The 15443-nt window shown below is 52.0% G+C and overlaps 1 protein-coding gene across 1 annotated transcript in view; it reads left to right on the top strand.

The window, feature by feature from the left end:
- Positions 1-4389: 4389 nt before the first annotated feature.
- Positions 4390-15443, top strand: part of PFKFB3 (6-phosphofructo-2-kinase/fructose-2,6-biphosphatase 3) — a 41681-nt gene continuing 30627 nt past the window's right edge. The window contains exon 1 of the mRNA XM_039730848.1: positions 4390-4521. Coding sequence (XP_039586782.1) covers positions 4506-4521 — 16 coding nt within the window. The 5' untranslated portion in view covers positions 4390-4505. The remainder of the gene's footprint in view (positions 4522-15443) is intronic.

The following is a 15443-nucleotide window of genomic DNA, read 5'->3' on the forward strand; positions in this document are numbered from 1 at the left end:
AATTGTGCAAAACAGGAGACCAAGAGTGCCTGGTCACAAAATGATTTGGGTTAGAAGGGGCCCTAAAGATCATCTCATTCCAACACCTTCCAGTATCCCAGGTTGTTCCAAGCCCCATCCAACCTGACCTTGGACACTTCCAGGGATGGGGCAGCCACAGCTTCTCTGGGCACCGTGTGCCAGGGCTTCACCACCCTCCCAGAGAAGAATTTTTTTCAAATCTCTAATCTAACCCTGCCCTCTGTCAGTTTAAAGCCATTCCTCCTTGTCCTAAGTCTTTGACCTGCATCTCTCTAATCCAATCTCATCTCCACACCTTTATAGAGCACCTAATCTCTGTGATATGAAGATGCCAGCACTAATACCAGAGGTTAACAAAAGTAATCTCTCTAGGTCAGGCTGCAAGGGGGAGATCGGCTGTAGACTTTCCAAAAGCTGATTGTTCCCTGCCCCTTCTGCATCTTAAGCCCTGATGACCTGGTTGTGCTGCCTGTTCCCCCAGCAGGACCAGGCCAGGAGCCCCTCTGCAACTTTCCCCTGCTAAATGTGCAAGGTGATCAGCTCGTGGGGAGAGCCTGCTGTGAGAAAGGGAGCTGGGTACCACTGTCTGGCTGCTGGAGTGTGGGAGGGTCAGCAAAGGGCCTGGGGAAGCTGGGCATGGGCTGAAAGCAGAGATGTAATGGTCAGTGCCTGGTCACTGAAGGGCGACCTTGAAGATTGGCTTAGGTGTGACCACAGAGCTCAGCCAGGAACAGCTGAGCTGTGGGAAAAGGGGTCTGGTGCTGACAGGGAAAGCAGGACCTTCAGGCAGTGTGTAACCCAGGGGAGGAGGAGGAGGAGAGCCTGCCTGAGCACTCAGACCTCTTATAAAAGGACAAAACAGAACTTTGCAAGCTGGATCAATCACGTAAGCAAGTCTCCTGGTGTGCCCAGTGCCAGCAATTCCCAGCACCCTCATCTTCCTTGGGTTGGTGCCATGCAAGTCATTCCAAACGTTATAAATATTTCAAAGGAGCTGTTTGCATTCTTATTTGCTTGTAGAGTAGAAGCCTTGCAGTGAAGGAGATCCCCGTGACTGCTTCTCAGGCTGGAGGCACTGACATTCCTGTCTCACACTGCTCCCACCCGTGACCTACCTACCTGCAAAGGGAGAACAGTTCAGTGCTCATTTCCTGGCTGGGGATGTGCAGGGCAGCTCATTTCGTCCCCCTGGCCCTTGATGCAAAGCCTGGTTGTGCACACAGATGGATTCAGTGCAAGGTGGGGAAGGCAAATTAAATCTCCACCCTGGATAAAGAGGTTTTTCTGGGCTTAAGGATGAAGTTGAGGGAAAAATTCTTCCCTGTGAGGGTGGTGAGGCCCTGGCACAGGGTGCCCAGAGAAGCTGTGGCTGCCCCTGGATCCCTGGAAGTGCCCAAAGCCAGGCTGGATGGGGATTGGAGCAACCTGGGATAGTGGAAGTTGTTCCTGCCATGGCAGGGGATTTGGAACTAGATTGTCTTTAAGATCCTTTCCAACCCAAACTTTTCCATGTTTCTATGAAATTGGGGTTTAAACCCCATAGAGAGACAGGTAAAAGGATCCTTTGCAGGGTCAGCTTTAACTAAACAACCCCCCTAACATAATAGTCATTAAATTATGCTTTTGTTTCCTTTGGAGACACCTTCCTACAGGACACAGCTGGGAAAGCTGGTAGCAACCACTGAGGCTGGAAGTGCCTCTCCCACAGAAACCAGGGCTTGGGAAGATCTCAGGAAGCTTTCTGGACCATCCCTCAGCCCTGGGGCACAATCAGTGCAGGCTGAAACCCTTCCCACCATGTTTGCTCAACAAGTTCTGAAAACCTCAAGTGATGCTGAGCCACTGCCACCCTCTCTGGCATTTGTGCTCTGCCAGGAGAGATGCTCTGATTTCACCATCCTAGACCAGAGTTTGGTTAGTTTCATCTAAATCTTGTTCTGGGACCAGCTTGATTCTCAGTATTTTTTTTTAATTATTACTATTTTCTACTTTTAAGTTGTTCTTTCTAGATGCCAGACAGAAATGCTGTGAGCAAAGGGTGAAGATCCTCATACACCAGAAATCCCCAGACTGTGTTTGAAGTCTTCTCTGCTTATTAAAACTGCCTGGCACCACTGAGATTGCCTGAGGTGCTTTCTGTGGGTGAAACCCAATAATATCTGATACAGGGAATGATGCTCTGACTGCTCTGATGGCCTTGGCTGGAGCTTGGAAGCTGGTTTCTGGAATTTTCTGGAAAATGGAAAGCAAATCCGTTGGTGTGGACACCAAGGATGGTCCCATCTGAGATCTTTCTAGGTCAGGGCACAGAATAACTGGAGCAAATCCCAGGGCAAGGGCCAGGGGACAGAAGCACCTTAATGGGGACCTGAACCATCATCCTCTAATACAGGTCCTGGTCACAACCACAAAACCCTGGGATGCTCCTACTGGGAAGGTTTTGGAGCTGAAGTGGCATTGTCCAGGCAAGATCAGTGTTGGAAAAAAAACCAAAAAAACCTCTAAGGAGTTAAGCCCCTTCCAAGATGTGCAGGCACTGAGCAGGATGTTATGGACAACAAACTTGGACATGAGCATCCAAACATGGATTTTCATGGATAAGCCACTCATTTTGGGTCTAACCCTGAATACATTGCATTAAGTTTCTTTTGTGAAGCCCTGGAATCATGTGCTGGAAATATCCTTCTGGAGATGAACTGCAAACCCACTAATTTATCCTGGGAAATAAAACTGTAAAAATCTGGTTTTGTAGAAATTTGAAAGCTCATCACTCCAAGGAATTTCACTTGTTTGCCAGAGCAGAGGACTGAGTTGAGGGTGGTTGAGGGTGAACCAGAAGAACTCCTGGGTCCTGCTGCCCTGGCCTTGGGCATGGCTGGGCTGTCCTTCCCTTCCACCTGGGTGCTGGGACACATGGAGTGAAGGAAGACCCCCTTCACCTTCTGGGCTGTCTGGCAACAGCACATGGCTGTCCAGCCCACCTGCCTTTATCCCAGCCTGCGGCCCTTTAAGGTTACTAAACATCCTGGGAAATTCCATTTCTGGATGATTTTTCCCCAAGGAAATGGTTTCCTGCTCAATGTTCTTGAGCACACCCCCAGCCTGTCCTGCTGTGTTTTCCAGGGGCAGGGCATAAACCAGCTGCTGTAACTGGTTCCAGCCACTGGAAGAAGCCCAACAGCAGCCCATGCCATCAAATCTTGAACAATTTTGCTCCTCACGTGGTGCTGGGGCTCAGGAACATCTCCACCTACAGAAGCAGCAAAGACTGTAGGACACTGATGTCCCTGTCCCTGCCATTTCTGTTGGTGTCACAGCTCTCCTAACACCCTGGGGTGTGGTTTTTTTTGGAGTGCTCCTCACCCACTGGCCTAAACAGGTCTCTCCAGTGGGGGTTAAGCCAAACCTGGCAGACTTTGCCCTGGGGAGGATGAAGGACACTCACCTGGAGCATCGAGGTGGTCTGGATGGGGATGGAGCCTACAGGAGAGGGATGGGGAGGCTTTAGAGCACCCCAGGAATGGTTTGAGGAAAGTCTTGCTGACTCCAGGAGGGAGAAACAGTTTTGCAGGGAGCAGAGGCACAGCATGGAGCTCATGGTGTCGCTGTCAAGCACCAAGATGAAGGGATGGGGTCCTGTCCTGCACAGTTCAAAGGGTTTCTCTTGAGCTCCCTCCAAGCCAATGCCCCTTTCTACCTCCAGGGAGGGCATAAAGGAACCACAGTATAAATAAACAACCCTCCCAGGTTAAAATACTCCACCTTCACCTCATGCAGAGACGAGGACACACTGACCTGATGCTGTTCCAAAGCCCGTGGCTCACCCCAGCCCAGTGATGCCACCAAGGGGTATTTGCTCATCCTCAGGACCCAGCACAGCAGGATCTGAACTTCCAGTGGCCTGTGCAAGGGCAGGAGGTGCTGAACAGGGGGATCTGAGTTTCTGACCCCCTTGTTTCTGAAGCAGCTGGATTTTCCCAGTTTGTCCCAGGGCCACCACAGAGAAGATGGGATTGCTGCTCTGATGAGCTCAGAAATTTGCTTAAGTGATGCAGGAGGGCAAAATTCCATCATCACACCCACATCCATTACACCCAGTTCTGTACTGCTCCTACCAAGAAAAAAACACCACAAATCAACTTAAAAACCCTTTCCCAATACCTTCCACCCCTTTCTAAAGCAATCCTCTTCCTGTCCTGTCACCTCCCTCCCATCCCTGCTTTCTCCGGGAAGCGAAGGGTTAAAGGCTCTGAAACTGCAAGAACTTCCTCCCTTCTGCAGTGCCACCCTCGGAATGACGCTGGTTTCTGCCGGGCTTTGCCCAAATATGTCCGTTTCCTTCTGAAAGACGGAGGAGGAGGAAGGAAAGAAACAGAGATACGGAAGAAATATATATATTTTTTTGGTTTTTTGTGTGTGTGTACATATCTGAGAGAAGACGTCCGCGTCCGGGGAACCCAGGCAGCCCTGCCTCCTCCTGCTCCATGCCGTTCCGCAAAGGTAGGGCTGGAGGGGTGGGCAGCACCCCGGGATGCTCGCCCAGGGGCTACCTGGGCATTCAGGGGATTCCTGGGCAACCAGGGAATTACTGGGCATCCAAGGGAATACCTGGGCATCCAAGGGAATACCTGGGCATCCAAGGGAATACGGGCAACCAGGGGATACCTGGGCATCCAGGGGATTCCTGGAGGGCTGGAGGGGTGGGCAGCACCCCGGGATGCTCGCCCAGGGGCTACCTGGGCATCCAGGGAATACCTGGGCAACCAGGGAATACCTGGGCATCCAAGGGAATACCTGGGCAACCAGGAATACCTGGGCAACCAGGGGATACCTGGGCATCCAGGGGATTCCTGGGCATCCAGGGGTGGCTCCGTGCCGCCGGCGGTGCCTCCTGCAGGGTGGGAGGTGGGAGCACCGGGCTGTGCCGCACCGCCGGCTTTGGAGGAGGCTGGGGGACACCCCTGGGGTTGTGTGGGAGGGTTCTGTGCAGCCTGAAGAGGGTGACTGTCCCCTCTCCACCTCCCCTGTGGGGTTTTCCTTCTGTCCCCGGGCGGGGGGATGAGCTGCGGTGGCTGTGCGAGGGCTGGGGACGGAGGGCAGCGGGATGCTCCTGCCCAGGGGATGCTGCTGGGGGCTGCCTGGGGCCATGCAGCTGAGAACTGGCGACCTGCGTGCGTTTGTGTCCTTGGGAGGAGCTCGCCTGAGGGGCTGCGAGGAGAGGCTGGGCAGGTGAACAGCCCTCACCTGGGCAAAGCCCTTCCGTGCACCCCAAAGCATCTCTTTTCCGCAGAAATCCCCACTTTGCCACCCCCTGGCTTGGCAGTGTGGGGAAGAAGCAGCCAATATGGGACAAAAAGCCCTGATGGGCGCTCCTGTGCTGCTGTGGGTGAGCTCTCCATCCCCCCCGGGTCGCTGTGGAGCAGAGACTCTTGAATGCCACCTCCTCCCCTGTCCAGAGGGAAGCGGTGCGGGACGCTTGTGGTGGTTCCTTTTGGAGAAATGGAAGGGGAAAAGTCCTCTCCGGGAGACAGACAAGCCAGGGGAGGCAGGGTTAACTCGGGATGTGCGAGGACACGGGCGGAAGGCGCTGCCCAGCATCGCACACAGGCTCTGGCCGGCTGTGCCGGGGCAGGGACAGAGGTGTCACACACCGGCACACCGAAAAGCAGCAGGGAGGGGATGAAACTGGCGGGGAGAGGGCTGGGTTTGTTTTTCTCCCCTCTGGGGAGGGTGTGAGGCAGTGCCCGCAGTGATGCTCACAGAGTGATGCCGCCGAGGTTTCTGCTGCCTTTCAAGGCTCAGCGCAGCGTGGTGCGGCTCACACCCTCGCATCCCGACGGCGCAGCAGCCTGCAGGGCTCCGTTTCATTTTAGGTGATAAACGGATTCATTTGGAGCAGAGGGAGAGGCGCTGGGAGGACAGAGCGTGTGAGGCTTTAAAAGGGCTGAAAGGTGGAAGTGACAGGCAGGGCTCCAGCACTTGGGGACACGCGGAGGATTTGCAGCAATTGATGCTCTTCCGTGCGTTCCTGCCCAGCACGGCTGGATTGGGGTTTTTGGGGCACCGTGCCCCCATCGCTGTGGGGCACAGCTGGGCTGCAAATCCTCGGCAGTTCCCTCCTGCAGCCCTCGTGTCACCGTCGCAGCCGTAGCTCGGTTGTCTCCAACCTTCCTCTAGAGGTCAACCTTGAAATGCCAGAGCAGCTCTCAGCAGCCTGCAGCTCCAGGGAGCCCAAGGTGGCAGGGAGAACGGTGTGGATGGGTTTTGCCCATTGCTGGTGTGTTTTAGGAATAATTTTGTCACCACAAGAGTTGTCAAACACTGCAAAAGTGGCGCCTGGGGGAGTGGTGGAGTCACCGTCCCTGGAGGGATTTAAGACCTGTCCATGTGGCACTTGGGGACGCGGTTTAGTGGTGGCTTAGCAGTGCTGTGACCTGGCTGCAGCCTTTAGCCTCAGCTCAGAGCATCCCGTTGGGCTGGTGGGACTCTGCATCACCAGCCCTGCCTGGAGCACTGCTCAGTGCCTGCTGCTGGGCTGCCTGGGCTCCCCAGGGACACGTCCATAAGCCACCAGGCAGGAGGGTTGTGGAGAGCATGGCCTTGTGGCTGCCCTCCAAAAGCTGCCCACAGCAAGCTGTGCACATCCTGAGTTTGCAGGAGAGGTGGGCGTGAAGATATTTTCCTTCTAGTTCAACCTGGTGCATCAAAATCCTTGCTCAAGGTGGCGGCTTCAGCTGGGTTGGGATCTGGCTGTGCTCCTGACCCTTTCAGAGGAATGTGGGGGCTCCAGGCAGCTTGGCAAGGAGGCTGAGCCTTTACTCTGGGAGTCTTTTGGGAACAGCATCTCACCTTCAGGGCTTGCTCACAGCCACCCTGATCCAGGGTGCAAAGAGGAGGCTCTGCCCAAGTGCTGCTGCTCTGTAGACCCTCTTGAGGCACAAGGGCACTTTGGGATGAGCATTTTGGAGGCTCTCAGCTGTCTTTGCACATCCCTGTGTGTGGAAATGGAGCATCCTGTGGAGGAAAATGCAAACTCCACCCGTGTCTTGGCTGGTTTCTCACTGCTTGCAGCTTTGGCATCCCTTTCCTGTGTCTCCCTGAGAAGTCTGTGTGAAATCCTGGTTACCTTGGCTCTGATCTTCCTCCTTTCTCCTCGGGCATCTTAGCCAGTGGCATTGCCACAGGATCTGCACTCCCTGGCTGTGTAACAGCTGCCATTTAGCTGACCTCAAGGCATTTGGCAGTTTCAGGTATTAAAGGAAGGTATTTCTAGCAGGGGTGCTCAAGGACAGGCAGGAGGAACGAGCTTAGGACAGAAATTAATTTCTCGAGGCATTGCTGCATCAGCTGGGAGCACTGGAGAGAGCCTTGATCCCCAAGCAGTGCCACTACCCTGGCAAAGGCCTGTCTGTGGCTGCAGCTCCACTATCAGGAGGTGTTGGGAGCTTTCACCTAAAGTGCCCTTCCTGAAAAATATGATTTAATTACTGCAGCTGACGCGAGGAAGCCTGGGAGTGTGCAGGTGATAAGCTGGCAGGGCACTGCCAGCGAGCAGGACATTTATCATCTGTCAAAGGACAAATGAAATCCTGCTGCTGCTGGCTGGGAAGGAGCTGGAGATAAGACTGAGAGCCAGTGAGCAGAGAATGAACACAGGATGATAGAAGCATGGAACAGTCTGGGTTGGAAAGGATGTAAAAGATCACCTAGTTCCAAACTCTCTGACAAGGCAAGAACACCTTGTGCTTGATGAGGTCACTCAAAGTCCACTCCAGCCTCACCCTGAACACTTCCAGGGATGGGGCATCCACCACCTCTCTGGGCAACCTGTGCCAGGGTCTCACCACCCTCATCATAAAAAATTTCTTCCCTGTATCTAATATAAATTAACTCTCCTTCACATTGAAACCATCACCCCTTGTCCTATTGCAACAGATCCTGCTGAAATCTGTCCCCATCTTTCTTATAGGTTCCCTTTAGGCACTGGAAGGGGCTCTAAGATCTGCCCAAAGCCTTCTCTTCTTGAGGCTGAACACCTCAGCTCTCTCAGCCTGTCTGTATAACAGGTTCTCCAGCCCTTGGAGCATCTTCATGGCCTCTTCTGGACTTGCTCCAACAGCTCCACATCCTTCCTACATTGGAGACCCCGAGCTGGACACGGTGCTCCAGGTGGGGTCTCACGAGAGTGGAGTGGAGGGACAGGATCCCTCCTCTCCTACTGCTCCCACTGCTTTGTACATTCTGTTAGCACAAGTTACAACATCCCCTGGTCTCATTTCTGCTTGCTGGGATCAAGGAGGCTCTTGTTAGCAGGGGCAGAGGAGCCTTTTGCCTGCAGCATGAAGGGGAAGGGCAGGACTGTGCCACATCCTGGCATTGCTACTTCTGCTGCCTGTCCCCTGAGCCACTTCCTTGCTGTCCCAGCTCTTGCAGTGGCTCAGATTACAACACCCCCTGATGGGAAACTCTGCTTTTGCAGAATGGTTACAGCTAAAAGTGGAGAACTGCCTTTCTGCAGCTTTTTTTAGGTATTGGAAGGGATAATCTCGTCACTTTGGGAGGCTTTCTGGATTGCTGGCAGTGCCCTGCCTTTGCTGGTCATGTCACCCCTCGATGTCGTGTCTTCCTGGCAGCCCTGGAAAAGGTTTCATCCAGCATTTCCTGTCAGAGGCACTGAACAGGACTTTTAAGCACTGATAGATGCAGAGAAGCCATGTGAGGAGTCAGGAGCTGCTCGAGGGGGGTCCTGCCAGCTGCAGCTCCCCATGGGGACCATCCTGGTGACAGTGACACCGTGGGTGTCTGCTTTGGGGTGTCTGCTCAAAGAGCACGGAGAAAACGTGTGGCAGAACTGGCCCTGGCTCTCCTGACTCACTGGCTCATGCCTGAGTCGAGCCATAACCTTATTTTCACTGAACATCTTTCCTGGAAGGCTGGAAATCCCCTCCCGTTCTGCTTTGTCCCCTGGCCTGTGTTTCTCACTGTGGTATTTTCACTCTGGCTCTTGGTTTCATTTCATCCCCTTTCACCTCACCAGCCCCTTGAGCCAAAGCACCCAAAGGAGCAGGTGTCTGTCCCCCATCCCACCCCTCCCAGCACTTCCAAGAAAACCCTGGGTGAGCGTGACCTTTCCACTGCCCCTTGGCCTTTGCACTTTCTTTAGCATTTATGGCCACTCACAGGGAGTTTCTGATGGATTTCAGGGTCACCATGCCTGGTTTTGTTCCCATTGTCACCCACTGGGTCATGCACAACCAAGCAGCAGAGCCCACCACGTCTCGAGGTGCCGGTGTCCATGCCAGGCTGTGGTGGCCAGGTGGGACAGCCTTGGCTGCCACTCCACTAGAAACTCTTGTAGGAGGCTTCTAGAGGGTGCAGTGGGATTTTTGGGACCCGCTCTGCATTCTGGTGACTCCACAGAAACCAGCTGGTGGGGACAGATATGAGTTGTTAGCACCTCTCAGACTTCCCGAGTCTGGGAATTAAACCATGTAACAATGCTGAAGGGACATCCTCATGTCCTATCCTGGCAGCAGGCAGACACACCTATAACCTCCCTGCCAGGGCCAGCACCCCACCAAGCAACTCAGGATGCTGGAAAACCCCTCCTTTTGGTGTCCTGCCTCCCTCCTGGCAGGGATGGGGAAGGATTTTCCACTGCTGTATCTCCAGCCACCAGCTGAAACCAGCCTCAGTGGCAGTGTCACACAGGAGAGCAGCTCAGACTGGGCTTGGGCTCAACCCCAGTGCTCAGATCCCACCACCAACACCCCCAGGCCCTTGTCCACCTGGCATCCCACCACCCCTGTGCCACTGGGAGCCTGTGCCAGCAGAGCTGCTGCCCTGCTGAACCTTTCCCTAACACACCCTCTGTGATGGAGAAATTGATCTCAGCACAAAACAGCTCCAAAGGCTTTAAATCAGATGACCACAGGGTTTTTTTTTTCATGGAGGGACGTGGGAGGATTTCAAAACCAGCAGCCAGCAAGGTGTGATCCCTGTTTTCCTGGTGTGTGCGTGCAGGCACTCACATCTCTGCAGGGCACCTGATTCTTTTCCCCATCATAACTACATTTTAACGTTGGGGGGGAAAAAAAAAGGATGGGGCACAGTCCCCAGTTGGGCCTCAAGATCAAACCCACACAAGCAGATTTAGGTTTCCTTTGTGTTTTCCCCTGGATAATTCCTTGTCCTTGCAAGGGGTATTAGGATTCCACTAATTAGGGTTCCACTGGGGCAGCATATCTTGTATAAACCTTAAATATTCCTTGCTATAAAGAACAGCTGTTATCTTCTCCATAGCATCCTTTTCCAGGCCGAAATCTCCTCCCTGGAGAACAAAATCACTCTCATTTTGTCTTTTCCCATATACCCAATTCTGAACACATATCCTTGGTATTGCCCACCCTGTCCCATCCCTGCTTAAACCTCTTCCCAAAACTACAGGGCCTGGAGTGAGATGTGCCCTTCCTTGGTGCTGAGGAAGCAGCACCATCCAGTCCAGAAAACTCACCCTCCTGCATTTTGTATGCCACCCTCTAGCTAAAACATCATGGAATTGAGTTTTCCTTTTGGTTTCCCTGCATTGCTGTTATTAGTGTTATTAATAAATGAAATAATAATAATAATAATAATAATAATAATAATAATAGTAATAACTACTTCTGGGATTTCATTATGTTTGTTCAGAATTGACTGCTGAGACCTTTTTATTCCCTCTCTCCTCAGTCCTTTCCTCCTTGTTGGATGAGTTCCAGCTTTATCAATTGAGGCAGGGTAAACTGAGGCACAGGAGGGCTGAGATGGGCTGGAGGCTGTGCTGATGGTGCCTTTAGCTGCTCATATCCACGGATCCAGCTCTCTCTGCACCAATCCTGGTAGTGCCAGAGCATTCTGAGGTGTGTGTTCCCTGTGTAGGTCCATTTTGGGGATATTAGTGGTGCAAACTTCATTGTAGTGCAGCACAGAGCTTCCAAATCAGCCCGGGTGGGCAGGAGCAGGGTGTTAAAATCCCGCATGCAGAGGTGTTGATTTGGGTTGGAAAGCAAGGAAAGGTTTGCTCAGCCCTGGAAAAGATTATCTGAGGACAGAGGGGGCAAGCTGAGACAGACCAATGTCTCCTTGTGAGATGGTCTGGGGAGAAACGATGCTGCTGGGGAAGGGGCGATGGGGAAGGGGCGATGGGGAAGGAGGTGGTAATTAATGGAGAAAAGGAGGTATTTCCAATGCAGTCCCAGCCCTGTTTTGGGCTCTCTTCGGGCAGGGCTGGTGTGAAACAGCTGCATCCCTTCAGCCATCCCGATTTTTTCACTCCGCTCCCCTCCAGCCGCCGCCGGAGCTTGTTTACCCGGCCGGACGCCAGCAGAACCTTTCCCAGGGCAGCGGGGTGAACTTGTTTACCAGTTGTATCTGTCATTTTACTGGGCTGCTGGCATGAGGGACAGCAGGCAGGGGCCGTGCACGCCTCGGTGGCGTGGCCAGCGAGGGAGCGCTGCCAGCTCTGCCCCGTTCCACCCGAGACACGCGAACGGAGCGTGCAGGAGCCCTGCTGCTGTGCCCTGCTGCTGTGTCCTGCCGCTGTGCCCTGCTGCTGTGCCCTTCCCAGCTCTTTCCAGGAAGCCCGGAGAGCAGCTGAGGCTGGTAAACAACAGGGGTAATCTGTCAGTATCTGCGGTGGTGCTGGTGACTTAAGCTGTTATCTTTTATATTTTTTAGATCCTGTACTGCGTTAGTGCGTAACTCTGAACTCCGTATAAAGTGTTAGTTAACTTCACAAACAGCACAAAATGTCTTCACACTTTGGTCAGACAGAACAACCTCTCTGGGCCTGAGTTTCAAGCCTCAGGTCCTCAAAAGTGTAAACAGAAGTGAATTGGGGGGAAGCAAACTGGGGGTATATGATTTCATTTACCCCTGATATGCAAATGGACCAAACTCATATATATCTGAAAAACTCGCGACTGTCATTCATTTTTGGGTGTAGCCCCTCATGGAGGCTTTGTCTGCCCTCAATGTACCTGAAGAGCCTTCGTTAAATATATCAATTTTTATTCCTTTAACTTTTTCTGGCCTCTGTTTCTAGATAAGCCCAAAAACACATCAATACTGAGAGGAAAATTGGGTGTTTCATCTCCTGCTCCCAAATCTATGAGCCCCAAGGAGGGATGTGGCTTCCCAGCCAGGGTGCTTCTGGTGCCTTTACTGGGGGATGAGCAGGGTTGCACTGGGTCCTCCTCGTGGGCTTGAAGGTGAGGACTGAACAACTGATGATTTCTGCGCCCAAATTTTTCCACCCCTAAAAATGCAAGTGGGCGCTGCCAGGTCACCTGGAACAAGTGGAAAAATAAAAGCTCCTCAGTCACCAATATGAATTTATTTGGAAGAAACTCATGACCCACCCCACGCAAACACCCCACCTTAATGAAATTTGAACAGAAATTTGAGAATTTGCCTTGATTTTTTTCTCCTTCTCACTGGCTTTCTTAGAAATCCTCCTTATTAGCAAGGGATTTCTCACAGGAGCAGTAGGACGTAGCTGTGGCTGTGATTTGGACTTAGGCATCCCGATAAAGCCCTCCCACAAAAGGAATGTGGGATGGCTTTATGCCAACACCAGGTGCTCCAGGGATGGATCCACGCTCAAAATCAACATTCCCATTCAGAACAAAATAAAGAAAAATAAATTTATAGAGTAAATAGTATATAGAATAATAATAAAGAAGAATAAATGGTAGGGTTTGGGTTTTTTTCCAGCCTGGGTCCATTTCCCAGCTGGAGGGCTGGATCTCATTCATGGCTGAGGAAGAGGCTTTGGGGTGGGAAGAAAGACTCAGAAGTAGCTTCACCACCAAAATCTCCATGTTGCTGAACCAAGCTGAGCAGGATGAGTTGAGACAGAAGAGGCACCTGCCAGCAGTGATTTCTGTGTTTATTTTTTTCTCCAAGGTGGCTTTGCCAAAGGCAGGGAATGGATTTCCACCTCCTGCCAGCTGTGAAGATCATGTGCATGGGGGAACACAGTCAGCAAAGCCTTTGTTTCCTTTAAACACTAAATCACCTCTGGTTGCTGCCATGTTTCTCCTTTCCCTTTTTTTTTTTTTTTCCTTCTCTTAATAATTTTTTGGGTGCAGCTGAGCTGCTGAGAAACCGATCACGTCCAAAACATTTACACCACAAATAAAAGAACAATGCAATAAACCATTAAATCATGTAGGGCTGTTGCAACAGCAGCAATTATGTGGAAGGCATGAGGGTGGGAAGTGTTCTTTTTATGGATGTGCCTCTCCTGGCCCAAAATCTGGACGACCTGAGGTTACCTTTTCCAGCCTGGCTTGGCATGTGCTGTCACACGGGGCTGGGTGGCCTGGCAGGTAACGGCCCAGCTGCAGGCAAGATGGGACAGGGCAGCGTGGGATGGGGCTGGCGTGTGCCAGTGCTGAGCTTTAGTCACCCCTGCCATCGATGACTGGCTCTGCCTGAATGCAAGAGGACCAGATTTTTGAGTGGCATCCGAAGGCGCTGGCGGCTGCCAGGGGCTGGCGTGGCTGCGTGTGCTCCTGCACGTGTGCAAGGGAGCTCTGCTTGCCCAGGCTCTGGGCTGAGATGGGTTTGGGATGGGTTTGGAATGGGTTTGAGGTGGGTTTTCAGGGATATTCAGCTGGTCAGGTCTGGAATGAGCACCAGTGTTTAGGGCAGGACAGCCAGGGGCACAGCACATTTGTGCTCTAAGCAAGTCCTGCAGATACTACAGCTCCTGTGGCCCTCTGGCTGCCCCACCTGCATCCCAAACCCATCCTGGTGGGATCTCCCTTAGCCACAGCTGCAGAAAGGCCTTGCTGTTGCATAGCTGGCAGGTTTAGGAATTGCTCTGGGCTCTGCTCCACGGGCACAAACTGTATCTCCCACTGCCCCAGTGACCATGCACAGAATCCCTGAGGCACCACAAGCATTTCACCAAGCAGTGGGTGAAAGGTGCCCATCAATCAGGCGCCTGGGGCTGTCCCAGCCTGGGTAATAACAACATGAACTGGAGGAAGGTCATGCCTTGAGCCTGAGCCAGGCTCTCCTTTATAGGGAAGCTGGCAGGAAAGCCTGTCCAGGAGTCGGGTGTCCCTCAGATCTCTTGTTGACTGTCTAGCAGTTGTTTTCCTTCGGGCTGAGCTCTGGGTAAACAGCTGGGCTGGGAAATGTGAAACCCTGGCTGTCACTGCAGCCCAGGGACGTGCAGGGAGCACGAACCCACCAGAGCCATGCAGGGGGCACAGGGGGATGGACACGTGAGGTGAGCCCTGTCCTGGGGTCATTTGTTTGTTTTGAGAGGTGTCTATTTGTGGCACAGAGTTTGTGCTGGAACACGGCGCCCAGAGAAGCTGTGGCTGCCCCATCCCTGGAAGTGTCCAAGGCCAGGCTGGATGGGTCTTGGAGAAACCTGGGACAGTGGAAGGTGTCCCTGCCCGTGGCAGGGGTTTGGAGCTGGATAATCTTTTATGTTCCTTCCAACCCAAACCATTCTGTGATTCCCTGATGGGTGGTGTTGCTGGAAATGCTGAAGCAGACACAATAAAAGTGGTTTTCCCCCATCTCCAATTTTATTCGGTGAGGATGAGTCATAACCAGTGGCCAAGATGTGTTTCCACCTGTGCCATGCCCTCCTGGCTCTGCTTCTCAGCTCAAGTAACATCAGTTATTTTGGAGAAAATTGAGGCCCTCCCAAGTGCTTTGAAGCACAGCATCTTTCCTTGTGACCCCTGCCAGGCACCCAGATGCTGCTTTGCTACTCCCTGTTAAACTCCAGGGCAGAAATCTAAACATTGAGCTAAGTTTTCTTCCCCCCTCCCGCCAAGGAGCTGTTAACAGCTTGTCATTGCGGGTTGGAAAATATAAATGTATTTGAGAAAATATGTTGGCAGCAAGCTCCCCATATTGTTTCAGCTTGCCCCAAAATTCCAGAGAAATTTTCCATTAATATTTTTCATGTCTGATTGGAAAATATCAGGGAAAGAAGAAACAAATTCTCTAGATTTTTTTAAATAATTTTAGACTTTTTTTCTTTCCCAGCCATCTCCATGGCGTAGAAAAAAAAAAGTAAATTAAATACACAAATGAAAATCATCTGCTAGGACTTAAATGCATTGAAATCATTGCTCTGTAAGTGGAAGAATTTTAAGAAAACCATGATAAGGAAATCTGGTTATTTAATTTCTGCATTCCAGCAATCTGTGTGATCTGACTCCAGTGATTTGGGTCCAAAACTTGGTTAGGAGAGGTGTTAGGAGATTGGAGGTATACTGAGAGATGTTGTGACTGTAAGGAGCTCCGGCAAAAGATATGGAAACAAAACTGGCCCTTACTATTCTAAATTTCAGCTTGTTGACCACACACTTTCCCTTTTACTTGTCTTCACAGACCTCCTAAAAGCAGTG

The sequence above is a fragment of the Passer montanus genome, unplaced genomic scaffold (assembly GCF_014805655.1).
Source record: "Passer montanus isolate IOZ18808 unplaced genomic scaffold, ASM1480565v1 scaffold74, whole genome shotgun sequence".
NCBI classification, from domain to species: domain Eukaryota; kingdom Metazoa; phylum Chordata; class Aves; order Passeriformes; family Passeridae; genus Passer; species Passer montanus.